The sequence below is a fragment of the Anneissia japonica genome, unplaced genomic scaffold (genome assembly GCF_011630105.1).
Source record: "Anneissia japonica isolate Jap-2015-1 unplaced genomic scaffold, ASM1163010v1 scaffold685_len2926416_cov193, whole genome shotgun sequence".
NCBI lineage: Eukaryota > Metazoa > Echinodermata > Crinoidea > Comatulida > Comatulidae > Anneissia > Anneissia japonica.
Genome location: NW_022692922.1, coordinates 708221 through 728181, shown reverse-complemented (window position 1 = coordinate 728181; position 19961 = coordinate 708221). Strand labels below are relative to the sequence as shown.

At 32.5% G+C, this 19961-nt stretch overlaps 1 protein-coding gene across 1 annotated transcript in view; it reads left to right on the top strand.

Annotated features, from left to right (window-relative positions):
• Positions 1 to 3574: 3574 nt before the first annotated feature.
• Positions 3575 to 19961, top strand: part of LOC117100463 (multidrug resistance-associated protein 5-like) — a 68383-nt gene continuing 51996 nt past the window's right edge. The window contains exons 1-3 of the mRNA XM_033240165.1: positions 3575 to 3743; positions 5937 to 5987; positions 12045 to 12246. Coding sequence (XP_033096056.1) covers positions 3725 to 3743; positions 5937 to 5987; positions 12045 to 12246 — 272 coding nt within the window. The 5' untranslated portion in view covers positions 3575 to 3724. The remainder of the gene's footprint in view (positions 3744 to 5936; positions 5988 to 12044; positions 12247 to 19961) is intronic.

Genomic DNA, 19961 nt, shown 5'->3' with positions numbered 1-19961 from the left:
ACCAAATTCTCGTGATATTTTATCAGCTATTTTCGGTAACCATAGAGATCTAATTAATATGTTTGATGTACTGTACTACAGAAAATAAAACGTGGTAAAATTTGGGGAAATCATTAAGGTTCAATATTTATAAATATATAAATATATATATATATCAATATATATATAAATATATAAATAAATATATTTAAAAAAATGAACTTATTAATATAAATAATTATAGAAATAAATATACAAATAAATATATATATATATAAATAAATATAGTCCTATGAACATATTAATATATATAAATATATATATACAAATAAATATACAAACAATATATAAAAAAATTAAATAATTATATAAATAAATATATAAACATATATATATATAAATATATATAAATACATATACAAATATATTTTAATCGACATGCATTTTTGTTAAGGACGCCATTCCAGCGGGAATGGAAGTCACGATCTGCGAATGGAATACCAGACCTGACATGAAATTGTAGTCCTTTAGGAGCCGAATTGTTAGAACGATGTTCAAGATAAATAATAAGATGGTTAATAAGATAAATAATAAGATGATATATATATATATATATGTATCTGTATTATAACAACATCTATCAGCGCTGCATACTTTCGGATCGACGATTCGAAAAAGTAACTTAGTCCAAAAGTGTATGTACCGCGCATGACTGGACTACACAAAGCTCCCCGGTGTGTTCTTCATTTGCATCTACTAGGCCAAAGAATATAAGATAGGCCTACGTGTTTGCAAAACTGGATAACCTGAAAAAAAAAAAAAACAAGATGTAAAATGTATGGGTTGCTGGCTCGCTTGGTTCGCATGACTCGCTGGCTTGCACTTTGTCACGACCCAGATACCAGTATGTTGCTATAATATCTACTCTGGCCGTACAGCCTCTTTCATTAAAACCTGGGTCATTTATGCAGTTTATTTAAACAATTTTCAGGCATCTTTTTGACTTATAAAATTGCGGACGAAGGGGACCAACTCCACCGTCTTAAAAAAAAATGTGTCCCCTGCCCATGATCTGCGCCCATGGGTGCATGAGAGTCCATACCACCTCAGCCCAAACATGGGGCTGAGGTGTAAAAATGTTGGGAGTATGAACCTATTGGTGCCCCGAAATTGCACTCTCATATCTTAAACATCTTACAAATAATTCCTACATGGGTTACTGTACACTAGCAGAGGCTGATCCAACATTTTTCTTTGGAGGAGGGGTTACCAAAATGCCAAATGGTTTGAATCAACACCTACCTCAGCCTCACCATGGGAATGTATATAATATGGTCCTCTCATGACGATGGTGTGTTTGATAAACATTTTTTAGACTCTCTTAAATAATAATTTTAATAGATCATCTTACTAGGGTATTACTTGACGGTTAGATAGAAACCATAAATTTCGATACTAATTTAGACGGGTGGGGGCTAAAGCCTGTTTATCCCCCTACCCCACTCTGAAAAGAAGCTCCAGTGTTTTAGCTATTATAATCTCTTACTCTATTATTCTGTATGGATAATAAGTTAATGATAATAATAACAATAATAAGAATAATAAAAATTTAATAACTATAAAGAGCAAATGTGATAACCTTGTTCATTCTATATGGATAGCATTATTAAGTAAATTGAAATAGGTAATCAATGTATCTTAGTTTAAAAAAATGAATAAAAGTCGTCATGTAAAATTGTTGCTTTTAAGTTTTTTCAGTACGGTAATTCGTTTCTTAGCATATATTATTTAGATACTTTGCTGCCTACATATGTAAAAATATTTTCCATATAAATTTTGTTGTTACCTGTGCAATTGATTTAATAAAGATTAATATAAAAGAATGATAATTCTTTAAATTTTTGTTTGATTTACGCATGATGTAAAAGGGGGAGGGGAACAAAAGTCCGGTTGGCCATTGTCTAAGGGGGAAAAGTCCGGGGGGAAAAGTACCAGGGGAAAGTGTTCGGGGGGAGGGGGGAAATTAGTAATGAATATTACTTTTGGCTTTGCAGAATTTATGAAAATTCTGTATCTTAAAAGTTGAGGATGTACCGGTAATGAAAATTTTACTTATGTAGACAACATGATGAATAAAAAGTATAGCCGCGTTAGTCTGTACAGTATTGAACTTTTGAGACTAACAATATAGAATTTATTCTTCAGCTTTCGTCCACACAGCGGACTTCATCAGGAGACTGTATGAAGTCCACTGTGTGGACGGAAACTAAAGAATAAATTCTATATTGTTAGTCTCAAAGTGCTGCTGTCATTTACTTTACTTGTATAGAGGGCAGCATAAGTATATTATTAAAGAGTTTTCACCACAGGTTTATTTTCTCCAGTTACTTCTTGGAAATACACCGAAATGGAAAACAAGAACCGGAACATACTGTACAATAGGCCTACCTTAACAATATCAGTGTTTCCTTCAATACTTAATTTGTTTAATATAACTTCTTTTCCTGATTCTTTGATGTCATCTTTCTTTATTTCTAAATATTAAACGCTACATAGTAAATTCTTCTTGCAATTTGTTTTATTTCATTATTGGTTTATTCTAATAGATAAAACTATAATTATTTAAAATATATGAATATACAATCAGCAATAAAAAGACTACTTGTTCTCAATTTGTTGGATATGCCCATCATTCTTTTTATATAGAGAAAACATAAATATTATTTAAAATAGAATTGCTCATAATAAAATGATCAAATATGCTATCAACTACCAATTAAATCTTTGTTACACAGACGTAATACTACAAAAAGAATTCAGTTGATTTCCAGTCAAATTCAGGGTCTATACCTAGCAAAATATGCTATAGAAACAGTACACTTACTTAATTTCTTACCTAACAAAGTAATTTTAGTTTTATTACAAGCGGCAGAATCAAATGACAGAAATAAAAAATCGAAAGGAGGAGGAAATTAAATAATGTTCTTAAATAATACCAATCAGGCATTTAGGTTTTTCATTTCGCTTAGCCTTAATGAATTTATAATTAAAAGCTTGATTTAACGAACTTAAGTGCTTATTTTAATTAGTTTTATTGATTTGCTATCGTTTTGTTTGAACTTTTTTTTTTTAACATTATTAAATCACTTTGAATGATGATAATATTTCAATCTAGGGGCCTAGATTAAGGACCTAACTGGTCAATGGATGTGTCAGTGCGTAGGCCTATCCTACGCAATTCATTGTCTTTCCGTATTATTCTAATGCTTTTATAAATATATAATCAGAACATCATTTTACAGTATTTGTGTTATCTTCGTGACATATAGGAATTTCTTTAGCAACCCCAACCTGAATTAAAATGATTTATAAAATGAAAAAAAAAAACGTTGTGTCCAATGCCTCAAAATGCGAAGAGCGCCCTCGTCAGTAGTGTTTAGTACAAAACAAAATATAAACACGGCAAGTGTGGGAAATACGGAACGGCAAAACATCAATAAAAGTTGTAATGTATGCTATCTTTTAATTTTGCAAAAGTTTTATATAGGTAGTCCAGACCTTGGGAAGTGTTAGGTATAGTGTCAGTGGATATGATTACTTCGAAATTTGAAGTGATATTGACAGCTACCATATTTTGCTACGTAGGCCTTATGAGGTGTGATGTTTGCAATTTAGTAACAACACCACCGCAGTGGTATATTTATCACATTTGTAGGATCTCCTAGATTCACCGAGCCTGCAAGGCATGACATCGATTTTACTAGGTAGGAGATAAGGGCATATCCAGGCTTTCATTATTTGTGGGTTTTTGCAATGTTGTCTCAGTGACTGATTGAGACATGAGTGAAGAAAAGAATGCCGTGTACAATATCCGTCATGTGGTGGTAGGGTATTTGTTTTGTTTATTATTAATTTCGTTGTTGTGATGTCGGCCAGCCTAGCCTAAGGCTTAGTTTTAGTGCACACTAAGTACAGTATTCCTAGTTGTCAAGTCTCAACTGAGGGATTCTTTTAAGTATCCAACGTAAACGTACAGTATGCTAGGATCAGCCGCTTAAAAAAATGGCTGTATAGGCCTAGCTATCCCTGAAGTGGAGTTAGTTATGTCGCCAAATCAAATGTCCCAAACTATCGCAGGAATACATAATTGGTTTGATTCACAATTTAATAGCAAACAAAAATATACTAATTTATTGAGGAAATAGTGGTTAAATTCTACTGTTTTTTACTCATTCATGCATTTCAAGCTACTTTACCTGCTAAAATAGAAAGAAATTGTGATTTCTCGGCCACGTCTGTGATTGGCTGTGAATAGCAAAGTGGAAATCATGAATATCATGAGATAATGAAGCGATGTCATCCAGGCAATGACCAGCAGTGTCACCAGTGTGGCACCAGGAAAAGAGGCTTGAGCCACCGCTGGACAAGTCAAACCCAATGTCGGCCTCAAGTATGCCTGGCTATATCGGTGCATTTTTTATACTTGGGACTTGTGTATTGATAATATGTCTTCTAAAATTTCAAATACCTTCCTTTAAAACTACAAATATGTTGTCAAATGCAACTGTAATGCCGCTATTTGATTATTGTGATTGCATTTGGTCCAATACAACCAATAATCACTTAAAATTCTTCAAAATAGGCTAGGAAGAATTCTTTTATCTGTTGACATTCATACTCCAATTCTTACAATCATGAATGAGTTGGGATGGATCAGATTGGTCGACATGGAATGAACATCTTCTATATTAACTTTCAAATGTCTAAAAGAAAAGGCTCCATCTTACTTATGTAATAAATCTATATTTAATAACAGTAATCACCCTCAATGTACTAGGAATAAGTCTAATAACAACATGATTAAACAAAAATGGAATTGGGTACAAGACAAAAGTACATTTTTATATTGTGGAACTAAAGCATGGAACAGCCTTCCAAATGAAATTAAAACGATATATGATGAACTTTGTATATAGTCTTTTGAAAATCATTTAAACGATGCAGTATATAATTTAACACTAGCTAATTACTCTCTTCTAGACAAAATATTGAATCAAAATTTTACAGATTTTTCTTTTTGCCTTTTCCTTTTCAATTTTGTTGTAAGTTTTAAGTAATTTTGTTTTAGATGCAGTAGTTTTTATATTTATGTACATATTGTTTTTCTTTAACTCATTAGTTTTGTTTTAAGTTCAATTTCTTTGTTTCATTTTGGTTTTCTTTTTACTTGTGATCCACTTGTGATACCAGTGCTACGTCACTGAAAGTGTAATCACACAAAAGACAGAATTAAATAAATAAATAAATAAAAATAATCATCAGTGATAACAGCTTTATATGCCCTAATTTTTTCTAGTTTCTCCACCAGAGCTTCACTGTTGAAAGCTAACTCAGAAAGCATTGTGTAATGCAGCCCACAGCAATTTGTTGTTGCGTTGGGTCTGTGTGAGTTTAACACAGACGCGATGGTTTGTGTTGGGTAGAGTCGCCTCATAGAATATTGAACATGTTTAATATTTCTCACAACAGCTTAAAATGTCCCTTATGTCGTACGACGCTGTCTGAGGTGGCCGTAGAATGATGCCATTTGAGCTGGCCTTATGATCGCTTGGACTTGATGAGATTGTCAAACATTCTTGTCTAATTCAGCTTCCCCCCCCCCCCAGAGCCTCAACTTCGGCATGGATAGACGTTGGGCCTTTTTTAAGTAATGTCATATGTACATGAAAAACCTTTGATCCATTCCACTTTTGAAAACATCAGTTCAGTAATTTAAACACCTATTTGGTAAATTTGCTAAAACTTGCTTTACGTAAATCAAATCTTTTTGTTGTGGCTTAGACAAAAGAAGATTTTAATTAATATTTTTGTGATTTGTTACAAGTTAATAAGTTAGTTGATTCTTTTAAACAAGCACTTTATTATTTTATTAAATATTTTAATTTTTTTCTCCCCAGATTTGGTAACAGATCCATTTATATCTTCAAGTTTCTGTTGGACACATTTCGGTTAGTTAAATTTATATTGTCTATATTTTGATTTAATACTTATATTTTCATTAAAATTTGTTTCAGGTCACATCAGTAGGTATTGACTAAAACTCCTAATTCTGAGAATTGCCAAAGTTTCTGGGCTTCACTCCAGACCTCCATTGGTGCTCTGCCACTACATCCCACCTGAGGCCCCAGGGTGACCTTATCTAGTCTTTCCTCCCCCTCCCACTTATGAATGAGTAAATTCATGAATATCCCCTTTGAAATATTGGAATATCTACCTCTAAATAAATCCCCTACCATCAAATCTAATAATATCAGCATTGATGTTACAATTTCAAAACCAAAATATAAATATACAGTGATTTGCTGTTTAGATAGTACATTCCCCTAGCTGATTGAATAAATTTAATTCTATAATTTGGATTGATTTCAAATGTGTCGTTGGTGGCCAAACCATTAATTATTTGCTTCTCATAAGCTGTTAATAATATTTTCTTTCTTATTGGTATAAACAGCAAGAAATCTCTTATGTTTCATTAATTCATTCAATTAGTTATGTGACTAATGACCTTCGGAATTGAATATTGATTTGTGAGAGTTCATTGCTACGGTAATCTGGTAACTGCCTCTCAAGCCTTTTATTTTCTGAACACTTCATATTTCTGCAACAATGCTAATACTTCAAGTGGACTGTTTTTGTACATTAATCTGTGCTGGTATATCCGGGATTAAGCCTGCTGGACATGAAGTGTAAAATACAGCTGAGCTACCATCTACCATCCTTGTATCAGCTCAGATTCTGCTTATGTTTGCTTCTTTTTCGCTCAAAATGATTGTGTCCTTTTGCGTGGCATACTAAAAATGAGTGCACAAGCCTTGCAAACTCGCAAGCTTCTATTTTCACTGGATTGGTGGGGCTGGGAGTTTTGTGTTGTATGTAAAGTTTAGCCTTTATCATTGATTGTAATGTGTAAATCTGTTGTCAATCAATTGACCATCAATCACCTTTAGCAAGAGTTTTAAAATTATTTCCGTTTAATTACTTTTGTGATTTTCATTCATTTTCACAGTCAACTGCTGGAGTATGGTTTCTGATGTTTTTTACTGACAGAAAATCAATTTTTGAAATTTCATGGTTTGTTGATACTGCTTATCCCCCTTCCCATGTCTTTTAAAAATTCCAGCTTGATATTTTTTATTTTTGTTATGATCCGATGTTGTTTATCTAGAGCATTTTTTTTTATGTTATATTTTTATGTACTACTACAGCGAGTCTACTTTATTTTTATGTGACTGTAACAAGGAGCCTAGTCTCACATTTAATTATGTGACTATAAAGAAATGTTGATGGATAAAATTTTGTGAGAAAAAAACCCCCAAAAATGAACCACTAGAATTTAATGTAGTTTACTATAGAGGGGTTGGTACTATGTAAGTTAGCATGGACTTTATTAATATTAACCACTATTTACTAATTTTATTTTTTTATTTTGCTTGACTTTTGCTTAACTTACATGCCTTGGCGCTTTTTTTTTTGTTGCTATTTCTTGGATTATTTGTTTTCATTTCTTTTTGTTTTGTGCAATGTCTCTGAATATGGGGATATTCTTCAAACTGTTGATTCTGGGTGGTAGAAGTCATGATGGACAAAGTTTATGAAATGTGATGAGGTCATTTAAAAGAGGAAAAAATGAATGCTCTTCATGTGCCTGATCACCACATTAACCGGAGTCTAAGCAATAATAGATTAATTAATCAAATTTTTTTTTTTTAACAAACTATTCAGGTATTTCATCTAAAGAATATTAATCTGGAATTGGTATTTTTCTTTTATATTGAAAATATAGTGTTTATCCAAACATCTGCTTTGAATAAACTCTCCCCTTGAATAAACACCCCCCTTCAAAGCCTCATTTGGAATAAGCACCCAGGACGCCCCGGGGGTTTTTATTTATACCTTGAATAAACACCCTCATGTGACTGTAAACAAAAATAATGGAAGCTCTTCACACTCTATTAATGTTCTTCTCCAGATCAATAGTTAATATATTTGGGTATTCAGTATTTATTGCGTAAAAATCACGTAAAAAAACAATCCATTGCATCATATGCTGAATTGTGTGACTGGAAAAATTTCAAAGAATATAAAATCATTATTAAAATGTAGTGCAATATCAATAAGTCTTTATAGTCTTGCAATAACACATTTTGGCAGTAATTATACGTGAGTATATACGTATCCATTTTACACAAAAAAATAAATGCCTCCCTCGAATAAATGCCTCCTTCGAATAAATGCCTCCCTCGAATATACGCCTCCTGAAAAATCCTTCTCAACAGTAAACGCTCTGTGGTGTTTATTGGAATAAATATGGTATTTGTGTAACTGAAGTTTGTAATAATTTGAAAACATTTAAACTAGAAATCTATGCAGATTAAAGACGAAACAACAGAGTTCAAAAGTATATAGTTCAAAGTGTTCAGTTCTTTAAATTGTTTTTATTCATCACATTACTTTATTTGGTGTAGACATCTTTTCTCAGTCTGTTACTTGTGTTTTATATTTTTGAGTTATTTGCTTTCTTTCAATTGAAATTACTGAAGAATGCAATATATTTTTTTTTCCAATCATTTGATGAATACAGGGGTTGAGCCAGGATTTGCCCAACGGGGGTGGGGGTCCGATGTCCCCAACAGGAAAGCTGATGTACCCGACAATAGCAAAGTGGTCATTGTTGGGTGGGCTTTAAATCTTTTGAAATTGGCTCTGTGGGTGAAGCCACAAAAAGGTTTGATAATGTAGAGGTTTCAAATGCTTATTTAATCGATTTTAGAATTATTGTATTTGATGTTTTATTTATTATTAACTTTAAACTATGAAATTTCTCAAAACTGATCTGTAGGGTCTGTTAGTTCGTCAGAAGGCCAAGTTAATTTATTTATAGATCCAATGTTTGATACAAACACTTTTCAGGGGCTATTTAATCAAACAGGGATTTATTTTTCAACTATAAATTAAGGCTTTTTATCATTTTTTTTGTCAGAAACAAAAGACAAAGTTTGGTCAGACTAAATCTAATACTGTATGTCTGATCAAACAAATTCTTTCTTTTTCATTTGGAAGCCAAACATAGATCTATTTATCATAAAAAAGTCTCATCAAACCATTTATGTTAAGTCCAATGGAAAAATATATCGTGGCTTTGGTTTGTACTGTAAAACACACTCTCGTACTTGAAATGATGTTTTTTCTTTCTTTTTGCGAGATGCTTGCAGTAAGTAGCTATGTTGTATGAAATGTCTTTTTCCTTGACATCATAATGCGTACAGTTTTAAGCATTAAGGCTTTTTTTCATACAATGTTATGTATTGAGATCTCTGTTCAAAATGACAGTATTAAGTGTGTGCGAGATTAAGGCGTAATTCCTTCTTGCAGGAAGATGCATTTTATTTCAACTTATCAGAATCTGAGATAGAGCATTCATTGGCTGTTGGAGTAATCCCCCACTCTGTGTCTGATTGGTCGTTTGCAACAGAGCACTGTTCTCATTTGCAGCATTTAGCAAATTCAGGGAAGGATTCCTGTTGATTGTTGGCTTTAGCCCCATTGAATAGATACAGGGTCAGGCAGAGGCCACTTAACACTGGGACAGTCTCACTTCTTGTGGCTGGCTATTTGTTTGTTGTCTGTTGGTCGGTGCTATAGCACATCACCCAGCTGATCGCGTCATTAAGGTACTGTAAGATCTAAATTATATATTGTATATTATATATATGTATATGTAATTAGTTACTTTTTTACTGAATTTTGATTTTTTTAAATTATTTTAATAATGTAATTAATAATAATAAGTATATTTTTGTAGTATTCCATATAATATTTTTGTAATTTCAGTATATAATGTTGCCTATTATATATTGTATTCTATCTTTTTATCTAAAGCGCATTGAACAGAAATCTGAAATAAATATTATTATTATTATTATTATTATTATTATATATATATAATAAATTAATAGCTAGTAAATTGTTAAGTATAACATTAAAGTTAAAATTAGTTTAAAGTTAACATTTTTATTTTTTTTAAATTAATTTTGTTAAATTTGTTAAGTCATTCTCCATTACTGTGTGACCTGTAAATATAAAATTAAATCTCAAGAGAGATTTTTTCTCCAATAATTATTTGCATTCAACAGCAAGTGAGAACTCTCACGATAAGCATAAGCCCTGTTCACATTGGATAAATTTTGACCAAAAGAGAAAGTAGGCCTAAATACCTTTGATAAATTTGAACTGTTCACACTATTGAAGTACCGGTACTTAGGTTTTACCGAGTCCATGGCTAAACGACCAGTAGATAAGATTTGTGTGGTCAGTCTAATTGTAGATACATTTTGTAAAGGTTTTGGCCAAATTGACCAGGTATATGGTTAGAATTAAAACAGGACCTAAGTCTCTATGCGATGCCAAGTGATTGGTGTGGAGCATGTTGGGTGAAAAAATCCAGGTTGCTGGATTTCAACCAGAGACCCTGGAATTGGATTGGAAAACAAGCATTTTAACCATAAAGTTCATTTCACAATGAAAACTCAGTCGTCACAAATGTCATCAATAATTTTTTATTTGACTTTTTTTTTCATTCTCTTTAATATTGAGAATGCACCTGACCTTGTTTCTATTAGAGGTCAATACTAAGCATTTGTTTTACTTTAAAAAATAAATAATATATTATACAACTGTCATGGAATTTTCCAGAAATATAATATTCCTTTTTTTCTTTTAGTTTACTTTATTTTTTGTACCATAATGAGATATTAAATTTATTCACTATTACCATATTGCATGATCTCTAAATATTATCATATTTTAAATAATATAATGTTGGCATTGTTGACGACCACTACATATTTTGTCTTGGTTTACAGTAGTCATTTTTTGACCTACAATATTTGCATAACTACAACAGCAGAGTACAAGGCCTTATTTTAGCTGTGCATTATTGTAGCTAAGCATACTGTGGACCGCATCAATATATAGGGATTAATATCTCAACACTAGTATCTGCACTGTTTATTATTTGTGCAGTTTCTTACTCTTTACTACTCTTGCTGGTTGATATTAAAAAATGCAGTAAATAAAGCTTGTAAATTACAATCAACAATTTTTGAATTCCTTACAATTGTATATTTAAGCCAGTAGCCTTCAATTCAAAATTATTTAAAGATTTATTCTTTTTTTTGTATTATATAACACTAAATCGATATTGTTCAGGAATGTATTCTTTACATAGACATTTAAATTGTATGTAATCACTGTAATTATTTAAGTTATAGGAAAATGTGACCGGCTCTGGCAAAACCCTCTGTTTGTCGCAATTCCTAATTTCTCACAAGCACTCAAAATTTTTGTCTCGTCAATTTATACAGTACTATAGTAGCTATAATAAGCTTGTGAAACAAATGCAATGTAACATATGGTTATATAACATACAGTATACACTGACTGAATTAACTATTAGAAAAGGAAAGCCATCATGGGCTGAATATGGTATAAACTGTTTAATCAATCATTGATCCCATATGTGATATACTGTACTATATTTAATTGAAATCTTTTTTTTGTTTTTTTTTTGTTTTGTTATTTTTTAATTGAAATAAGCTCAGAATTCAATGTTGTTATGTTTGGGTCAGGGCAAAGTGTAGATAGCTCCTCTTATCAACCAGTGAATTAATGAATTAATCAACCAATCAATTAATCATTTTTCTAATCAGTCAATCAGCCATTCAACAAATAATTTATTTATTTAATTCAGTCACCGAAACATCTAATAAATTTATAACAATAGTGACAACAAGACGGTTGAACTAATCCAGAATCAGGGTAAAACATTTTTCAGAAAGTTAAAAAACTCCAAAACATTCCTTCTTATGGTTATGTAAAACACATGTCAAGCATGTTTTGCCTTAGTAGGTTCTACATTATATATTAATAACCAGGCATTATAGCTATTATTATTATTATTATTATTGTAATTATTTAAATCTTTTGTTTTTTAACCATCTCTTTAGGTGCTGTTTCTTTCCACTGTTTTACAACTATGGCTGATGGTGGTTATCTACCAATGGATGCTGCCACTCAAGGTGATTCACCACAGACAATGCGACCAAGATGTAACTCGTACGATTCGTACTCTGAGGCGGTCCATCGGCAGATGGAGGTCGTGTATGCCCAGCACAAGCGTGTTTACAACCAACTCCAGAAAGATGAAAAGTAAGTCACATTAGCATATGATAATATTATTATTAATGCTAAAATTAATGAGACCAAAATATTATAATTATTATCCAATAAATCAATAAAAATGTGAATCACATAATCAGTTAATTAGTTATTAAGGCAATCAATCAATTAAATAAATACTGTAAATCATTTAATCATATAATTTAAATAATCATCTAATGAAAGAATGAGTGAATGAATCATAATCAATCATCAATAACCTATCCTCATTTATGGCTGTGAGGTCTGGGGGTTTCAAAAATTAGAGCAGATTGAAGTGTTTTATAGAAGATTTTTGAAAAATATCTTAAAACTAAATAAATCTACTCCCAACAGTATGGTCTTGGGTGAAGTAGGTAGATCAAAATTCCAAGTGACAATTGAGAAAAGAATATTAATTTTCTGGGTTCGTATTTTGGAGGGTAAACAGAGTAAACTGTCAAATATTATGTTTAAGCTGTTAAAGAGATTACATGATCAGGGTACATACATTTCAAAATGGACAAGTAAGATTAAAAGTGTACTTGACAATTGTGGTATGTCCTATGTATGGAATGAATGTAATTATCTAAATAAAAAATGGATAGTCAAAAGCATTGGATTACGATTAGATTATGTATTGAAACAAGATGGCTGTCTGATTTAAACAGTAATAGGATGTGTGAAAATTATAGAAATATTAAATCCGAACTTGAGTTCAAACACTAATCATGCTACCCAATAAGGATAGAATTGATTTATGTAGGTTTAGATGTGGTAATCATAAGCTACCGGTTCATAAAAGATACCTCTGTCATGATATTGATATCAAATGTATGCTATGTAATCTTAATAATGTGGGTGACGAATTTCATTACTTATTTGTATGTCCACTGTTAAATATTGAACGGGAGCGACTTATAAAAAAGTACTATTACACCAGACCCAATGTCATGAAAATGTACCAGTTATTTAACACAAGTAATAACAAAGAGTCTAATCTCGCCAATTTTGTTTCGAAAATTATGAGCTTATTTTAGTTTTGTACATTCTGTTGCGAAAGTGTGGTGTCCGCACCTCGTTAATTATATATATTTTTGTTTCCAAGAAGCTGAATGTTCTCTCTTACCCTGAAAGAGGTCCGTTTAGAGAAATAAAGTCTATTGTCTATCAATCAATCAGTCAGTCCTATTATCTAATCAATCAGTCATCCAATCAAAGATTCAATCAACATCCAGTGGTAGCCACTGAGTGTGCTCTGAATCATGAAAATCATTGGTTCCTGGTTCGATTCTATTACTGCTCTTCTTGTGTTCATAAGTTGTACATCTCCATTAGAGAATTGTGTACTTCTTCTAATCATTCTTACCTTAATTATGTTAATTTAAAGAGGTAATAAATTTCCCTGATCTGCTTACGTCATTTGTATAACCCCTTGTTGTGGATAAGCCTCCAAGTATTTTTTTCCTAATTAGGCAGATGGAGCCTGAAGAAAGGGGTTTAATGTACACTTAATGTTATAATTAATTATTAATAATAATGGTACAGTGAATCATAATAGTAATCGTAGTAATGGTAACCAAAATATATGTTATACCTATAGATGTTAATTAGATCTATTTGTGTTTTATTTATTTTTTGAATAATTTAGATAAGGCCTAAAAACTATATTGTATGGAAGTAAATAAGTGTCTTATGAATGAATGAATATACACCACAAAGATGACATATTCTAAACCAAAGATCTCTTCATACTAATAACGTTTTATGCAATAAGTTTATGTGATTTGCACATATGGGCATAATGATCTCATCATTTCACACCCATATGGGTATGATCATGGGTCTTTATCACATGAAATTTAATAATCTAGTGTGGACAGAGTTAGACATTAAAAGAAAAGAAGGGTGCAGAAGCCTGCAGGGATATTTGTAGATTCTGCCCTTCAAATCACATTGCCCAGTGGCTCTAATCCTAATTTCTCCTATCTAACCAACTCGACTTCATTATCAACCCTATTAATGGGTTTATAAAGTGACGCATAGTTTATTTCATCCTTTTAAAGTGTTGAGTCACAGAATTTAACAAGCGAAGACAGTCAAATGCTTAAAACATTATTATACCCATTGGTTATCAGATCCATAATATAAGCAAAGATGCATTATGTGCACCCTCACGCTTCTCTGGGGAGAGAGTAGATATGCCAAAGGACATGAATGAATTACACAGCCTTGGGATTCCAAATAGTGAGCCTAAAAAGCTTGAAGAGTTTGCACCACAACCACAATCACTCACATGTGCGAAATTGTAGTATATGGTTGAAAATCGGTTATGATAATGTTCTTGTGTTCACCTGCTCTGCTTTTAGTTTGTTATCCTGGTCAATAGATGCAGATTCATATTGTATTGTAATTAGCTCTAATTAGGGGAATGTCATTCATGTCAATTAGTTTACAGCATGTACATTATGAATTATTCAGCTGAACAGAAAATAAATTCGCCTTCTTGTGGGGGGGAGGAGGGGAGGGGAGGGGCTTTTATTTAAGTGGAGTATTCTGTTGTGATTGAACTAGACATAATAATAGTGATGGTATGCTTTTACTATATAGAAATTATAACTGAGACTTAGTATACAGTACCTAAGTATATCTGCACCATTTCTGTATCTATTTATTTATTCTTTCTTTATTCTGAAATACACTTTCAATACAATGTACTGGTTTCCAAAGTGGTTCAGTTTGACACACAAAAGTAACAACAATTTTTAAACATAACTCAACTAATTAATGTAAAACAAGAAATTTTCATTGTAGAATTTAATTATGTATTGTTATACAGAACAAAAGTAAAATATGCAATCAATAAAAGTAAATTAATAAATGTAATATAATGTAATATAAGAGTTTATCTTTAAATTTTACATTTGGAATTACAGAATTAATTACAAAATCTAGATATGCATGCACTAAAATGTAAAAGCAGGAGTGAATTTAAGGAAAGTAATAGTAGTAGATAAGTTTGGTTGGAGTACGCTTGCTTGTACTGCACTCATCTATTTATTGTTGGTGTGTCAAGGCTCACCTTATTTCCCGGGTCAAGGGATCGAACACTTTATGAAAAAATAATCATCTCCTTGGGAGTATTAAAACATGGCAGTTAATATGGCAGTGAAACCAGTGTTTGCTGTATGCTCTTGGGTGGAGGGAGACAGCAAGGATTCAAATGCTTCGACTAAGCACCCAAGTGGGCAGTCTAAAACTTGAGCCCAAAACTAGTGGTCTTACAATAAAAGCCTAATTCCATACTGTATAAAATCTCCAAATTTAACATTTCTCATTCTCACACTGGGACATTAAACATACCAAGATAAATGTATATGGATAAAAGTTATGACCCCCTTCAGTTGTTGTGTAGGAAGTGTTTCGCTTTACTCAGTAATATTGAGCCTTTTGCATGGCGACATTGTTACGTAAAACATAATGACGTCACTAAAGTTTTCATCCTCACGTGGATTCTATTGCAGGTCTTAATTTGGCCTAATCTACATATGCAGAGAAGTAGGACTCCCAGTAGGAGGGACACGCATGAGTGATTCCGTTCTAGCATCGCATCGTCAAACAAATCGAAAGCTCCCTAATATATTGTAAACATCAAGATAATCTGATTTGATAATTAAAACAAAATAATGTATTATGATAAACAATGGCTCTGATAATAGGATTTTAAGGTAACTGAAAATAATTATCCACCTATGCATGTAATAGCTCTTTGATCGCTATATAACATTGTGGAATTTAGAAAGATGCTAAGTACCATAAAACACAATGACATTATTAGACCTATATAATCTGGAGGTAAAAAGCTAATAAGTGATGTAAAAATGGTTAAAAACGGATAACAATTTGTGACGATATAATTTATATTTTCAGTCCAACATGCATTAGAGTACAGAAAGATTACTGCATCTTTTCCTAGGCATATGCTTCCTAGGCTACGCATAGGATTAACATAGTCTACACGTAGTAAATGCGTAGGAAAAACCTAGGGTTTGCGCACGCGTTGGGTATGTTACACCGCACCCCTGTCTTTCGTACGTAGCTAGCTAGGATATCACCGTCTCACTACAGGTAAATACTGGCCATCAAATGAAGGTCAGATATCAATGAACAAACTTGCGCGAAAACACGATGACAGTTGGTGAAGATATAATTTATATTTTCAGTCCAACATGTGTTACTGTAAGTTTGTCAAAACATTGGAATTTTAGCTGATTTGAAGGCTTTAGTTTTTGACAACATGCGTCTGATTTTGCCAGATTTGGTCACAATTATGTATGATTAAATTATGGTAATTATTAAGGTAGGGGGTGTTAAATAATGTAAACATCTGTACTGTATAAGTTAGCTTACAATAACTATCTACAGTAAGGCTATAAAACAGTATCTTGATTGAGTAATAAATAATAGCTATAAAAAATATTTCATGACAAATTACCATTTTGATTGATGTAACCCTGGTGAAATTAGTGGTTTTGGGTCAAACCTTTAGTCACAATATACACATTAATAAGCGGACACAAATGTATCGCTGGTCTTGGAACCCTGTGAACCAATCCAATGTTGAACCGACCCAAAGAATATCGAGCGTTTGCCATTAATAATTGCCGAAATCATATGTGTAAGGAGGTCATGGCAATATAATTTCTGTAATTGGTTACATCTCTAGCAATTAATGAAGTGAATTTCCTAAACCAATTAATTTTGAATTAAAGGTTAGCAATAGCCCATAAATTATGTCAACTGAATCATTTGCTACAACCAATGATGTATTCTGTATGTTGCATTTTTATTTATTTATCTCATTTTTTTTCATTATTATCCGATAGTGAGTAACTCTTTCAGGATATTCTTTTGAAGTTAGGAAATAGAGAAGTAGGTTTTGATAGGAGTTGGACCCAGAATTCTAGATTTTGAAGGCGAGCATTTCATCCCATTAAGTTACTGTGCAGCTTTACTCATTAAATATTTCCAATAGGCCTAATACTACCTTTTTATCTGTAAAAGCAAATGCAGCAATGATTTATGAATTCTGCATCACATTTCCATGTGCCATAATTTTCAGCCTGAATTGGTTGTGAGTCCCGTGTTGGTCATCTAGTGGTCTTCGACAGTATGTCACTCTCCACCCAGGACTATGGGTACCTGGTAGGTTGTGTGAAGGACCTTGGAATGAATTCGGAGCAGAACTAACTACAGTAGCTTAGAATTAGGAATATTCCCTTGGAAGTATGAGATGTTTTAAATTTGTCATGGCTTTTTGTTTATTTAATAACTGTGGAGGAGGTGGGGATAATCATTTTCTATGCATTGGAACACTTGCCTATTATAGTAGGTGGCACATAGTACTATTACCGTATATGTTATAGTTTTTTTTTTTAGTAATTATGTAATTGTAGTTTTAGATGAGAATGAGGCTAAGATAATAATAAGCAATTAGTAGAGCTGCACATAGTACACTATAGGAAAATTACTATACAAAAATTAGATTTAATGCTTGAAAAAATGTTTAAATGCAATAAATTTAACCTAAGTATAATAAGTTTCAGATATTGTAGGATGCATGCAGCTTTATAAGTTCAATTGTCGTCTTTTTAATGATGGACTATTTTTTATTGTGTTTTGATAGACATTTGTCAAAGAATTAAACATTTTAAAAATAATTTCAGAAAAAAATGTAGGCTTTAAACACTTTTTGTTCAGTGCAGACAGGTAAAATGATGTGATGATTTCACATCTAGGTCTAGGCTTTGTCGGCCTCCTGCTGAGGCCTACATCTAATTTTGTTCCTTGATTCTTAGAATATTCTTATTAAATGTTCATTCTTTAGTTTATTAGGTTCCATTAATTCAAAGAATTCCTTAATTTTTCTTACTCAATATTGAATTTAAAGTAACTTCGGGTTATAACCAACCTTGTTTTACGAAAGTAATTTTTCAGTTGACTTGTCAACCAATGACAATTGAAGCCTAGAATTCATCGCTGTGTGATGTACAAGTTCAATTGATCGTTTACACACGAACCTAAAAAAAAAATCAAGCCAAGTGTAAAGTGTATACTATGTGAAAAATTATTGTACTGAATGGTAAATGTAACATTGGTAGTTGCAGGATATCACCATTGAATTATACTAAAATTAGAATTTAAATAAAGTGAAAATGATGAAAAATAGGTGGTCTTTACCTGTTTTCTTTCTAACTACACTTATGTTTGGCATTTATATATAGTGCTTTCCATATCTGAATAGCTTTACAAAATTCAAATTACCCTGGTCATTAAAAACAGTAACAATCCATCAAAGTGCAAACCTTTTTTTTTGGTCCTTGGGGAAATTGCTGCCAATGTATAAATAACCAGCACCAGGGGCAGTGCCAGGAATTCCCTGAAGAGGGGTCCAAGCTCCCAACAAAGGGTCCACATTTCTCCTCTCTCCCCCCCTCCTCCCTTTGAAGAAGCCAAGCAGCTCTTCCCCCCACCCCCACCCACTTCAGGGAAAAATTGTCTTGATTACGCTATTCTTTATTTAAAAAGGATAATTTGATAGAATACCATGTTAGGAGGCCCCCTATCGGGGGTACTAACCACCTGTCGGAAGTTCCAGACCCCTCTTGGGGAAGATCTGGTGCTACCACCTGCAACCTATACGATCGCGATAATATACACACCTCACACATACGGTACTGCTCGCACTAAAGAGTTTAATCCCTACAATTTGACAGATTAGTATAAACCATACCTGAACTTTCGGTGGTTGACATTTCATTTTCCCCGACAACCTTGCTGGAAATTCCCCGAGCGGGGAGTCCAGAGGTCCCCAACGGGGGGGTCTTTTGTCCCCTGGACCCTCTGCTAGCGCCGCCCCTCACCAGCACATGTGCGTGGTAAAGTCAACATATAGTATAGTATTTAGATACCCATTATTGTACTTGGGTGAATTTAATGTACATTTGGGCGGAGAAATGCAAATGTAGATACAGTGCCTTGCCCTAAAACTCAAGCAAATCACCTACTAGGAATTTAAACCTTAATTTATAGCTGACAGACAGAAGCGCTCTGTGTGACCAACCACTACCACTACAGAACAATTACAATCAAGAAAAAATGTAAACCTTAAATATTTGTCTTAGTTTTTGTCAAATCTTTTTGGATTTACATGGGAGTAGGATGCTGGGGTAGGTACTTGATTGTTGCCATCTCCTGAATTTTTATTTAGGTTTCATTAATTTTGTTAGAGACAGGATTTCTAAAAAGTTAGCCATTAATATTATATGCCATATTCAAAGAAGTAAAAACCCAACAGAATACTGCACTATTTTTAAACAGAAAATTGAGAGTATAAAACTTACTTTTGTTACTGAATGGTGGTATTGATGAAAATATAGGTTGAGTAGTTAGGAGGTAACATTGTAACAAAAATCGTAGTGTATGGCTTCTAAGGTGAATACACTTTAAACAAAAATATTATTTACAAATTGAACGATTTTAATTATGACCTATATATTTTTCTTGCGTTCTTTTACATACTTTAAAACTCTCAATTCTTCGTTTTTAATGATGCATTGTGGAATTAAATAATCGTTCTTTAAATAGCTACAAGGAACAAGGCCTGCAGTTGTTTTGATGGGACAAGTTTTTGAAGTGCAAAGTTTATTGGAACGCGATTAGTGAGC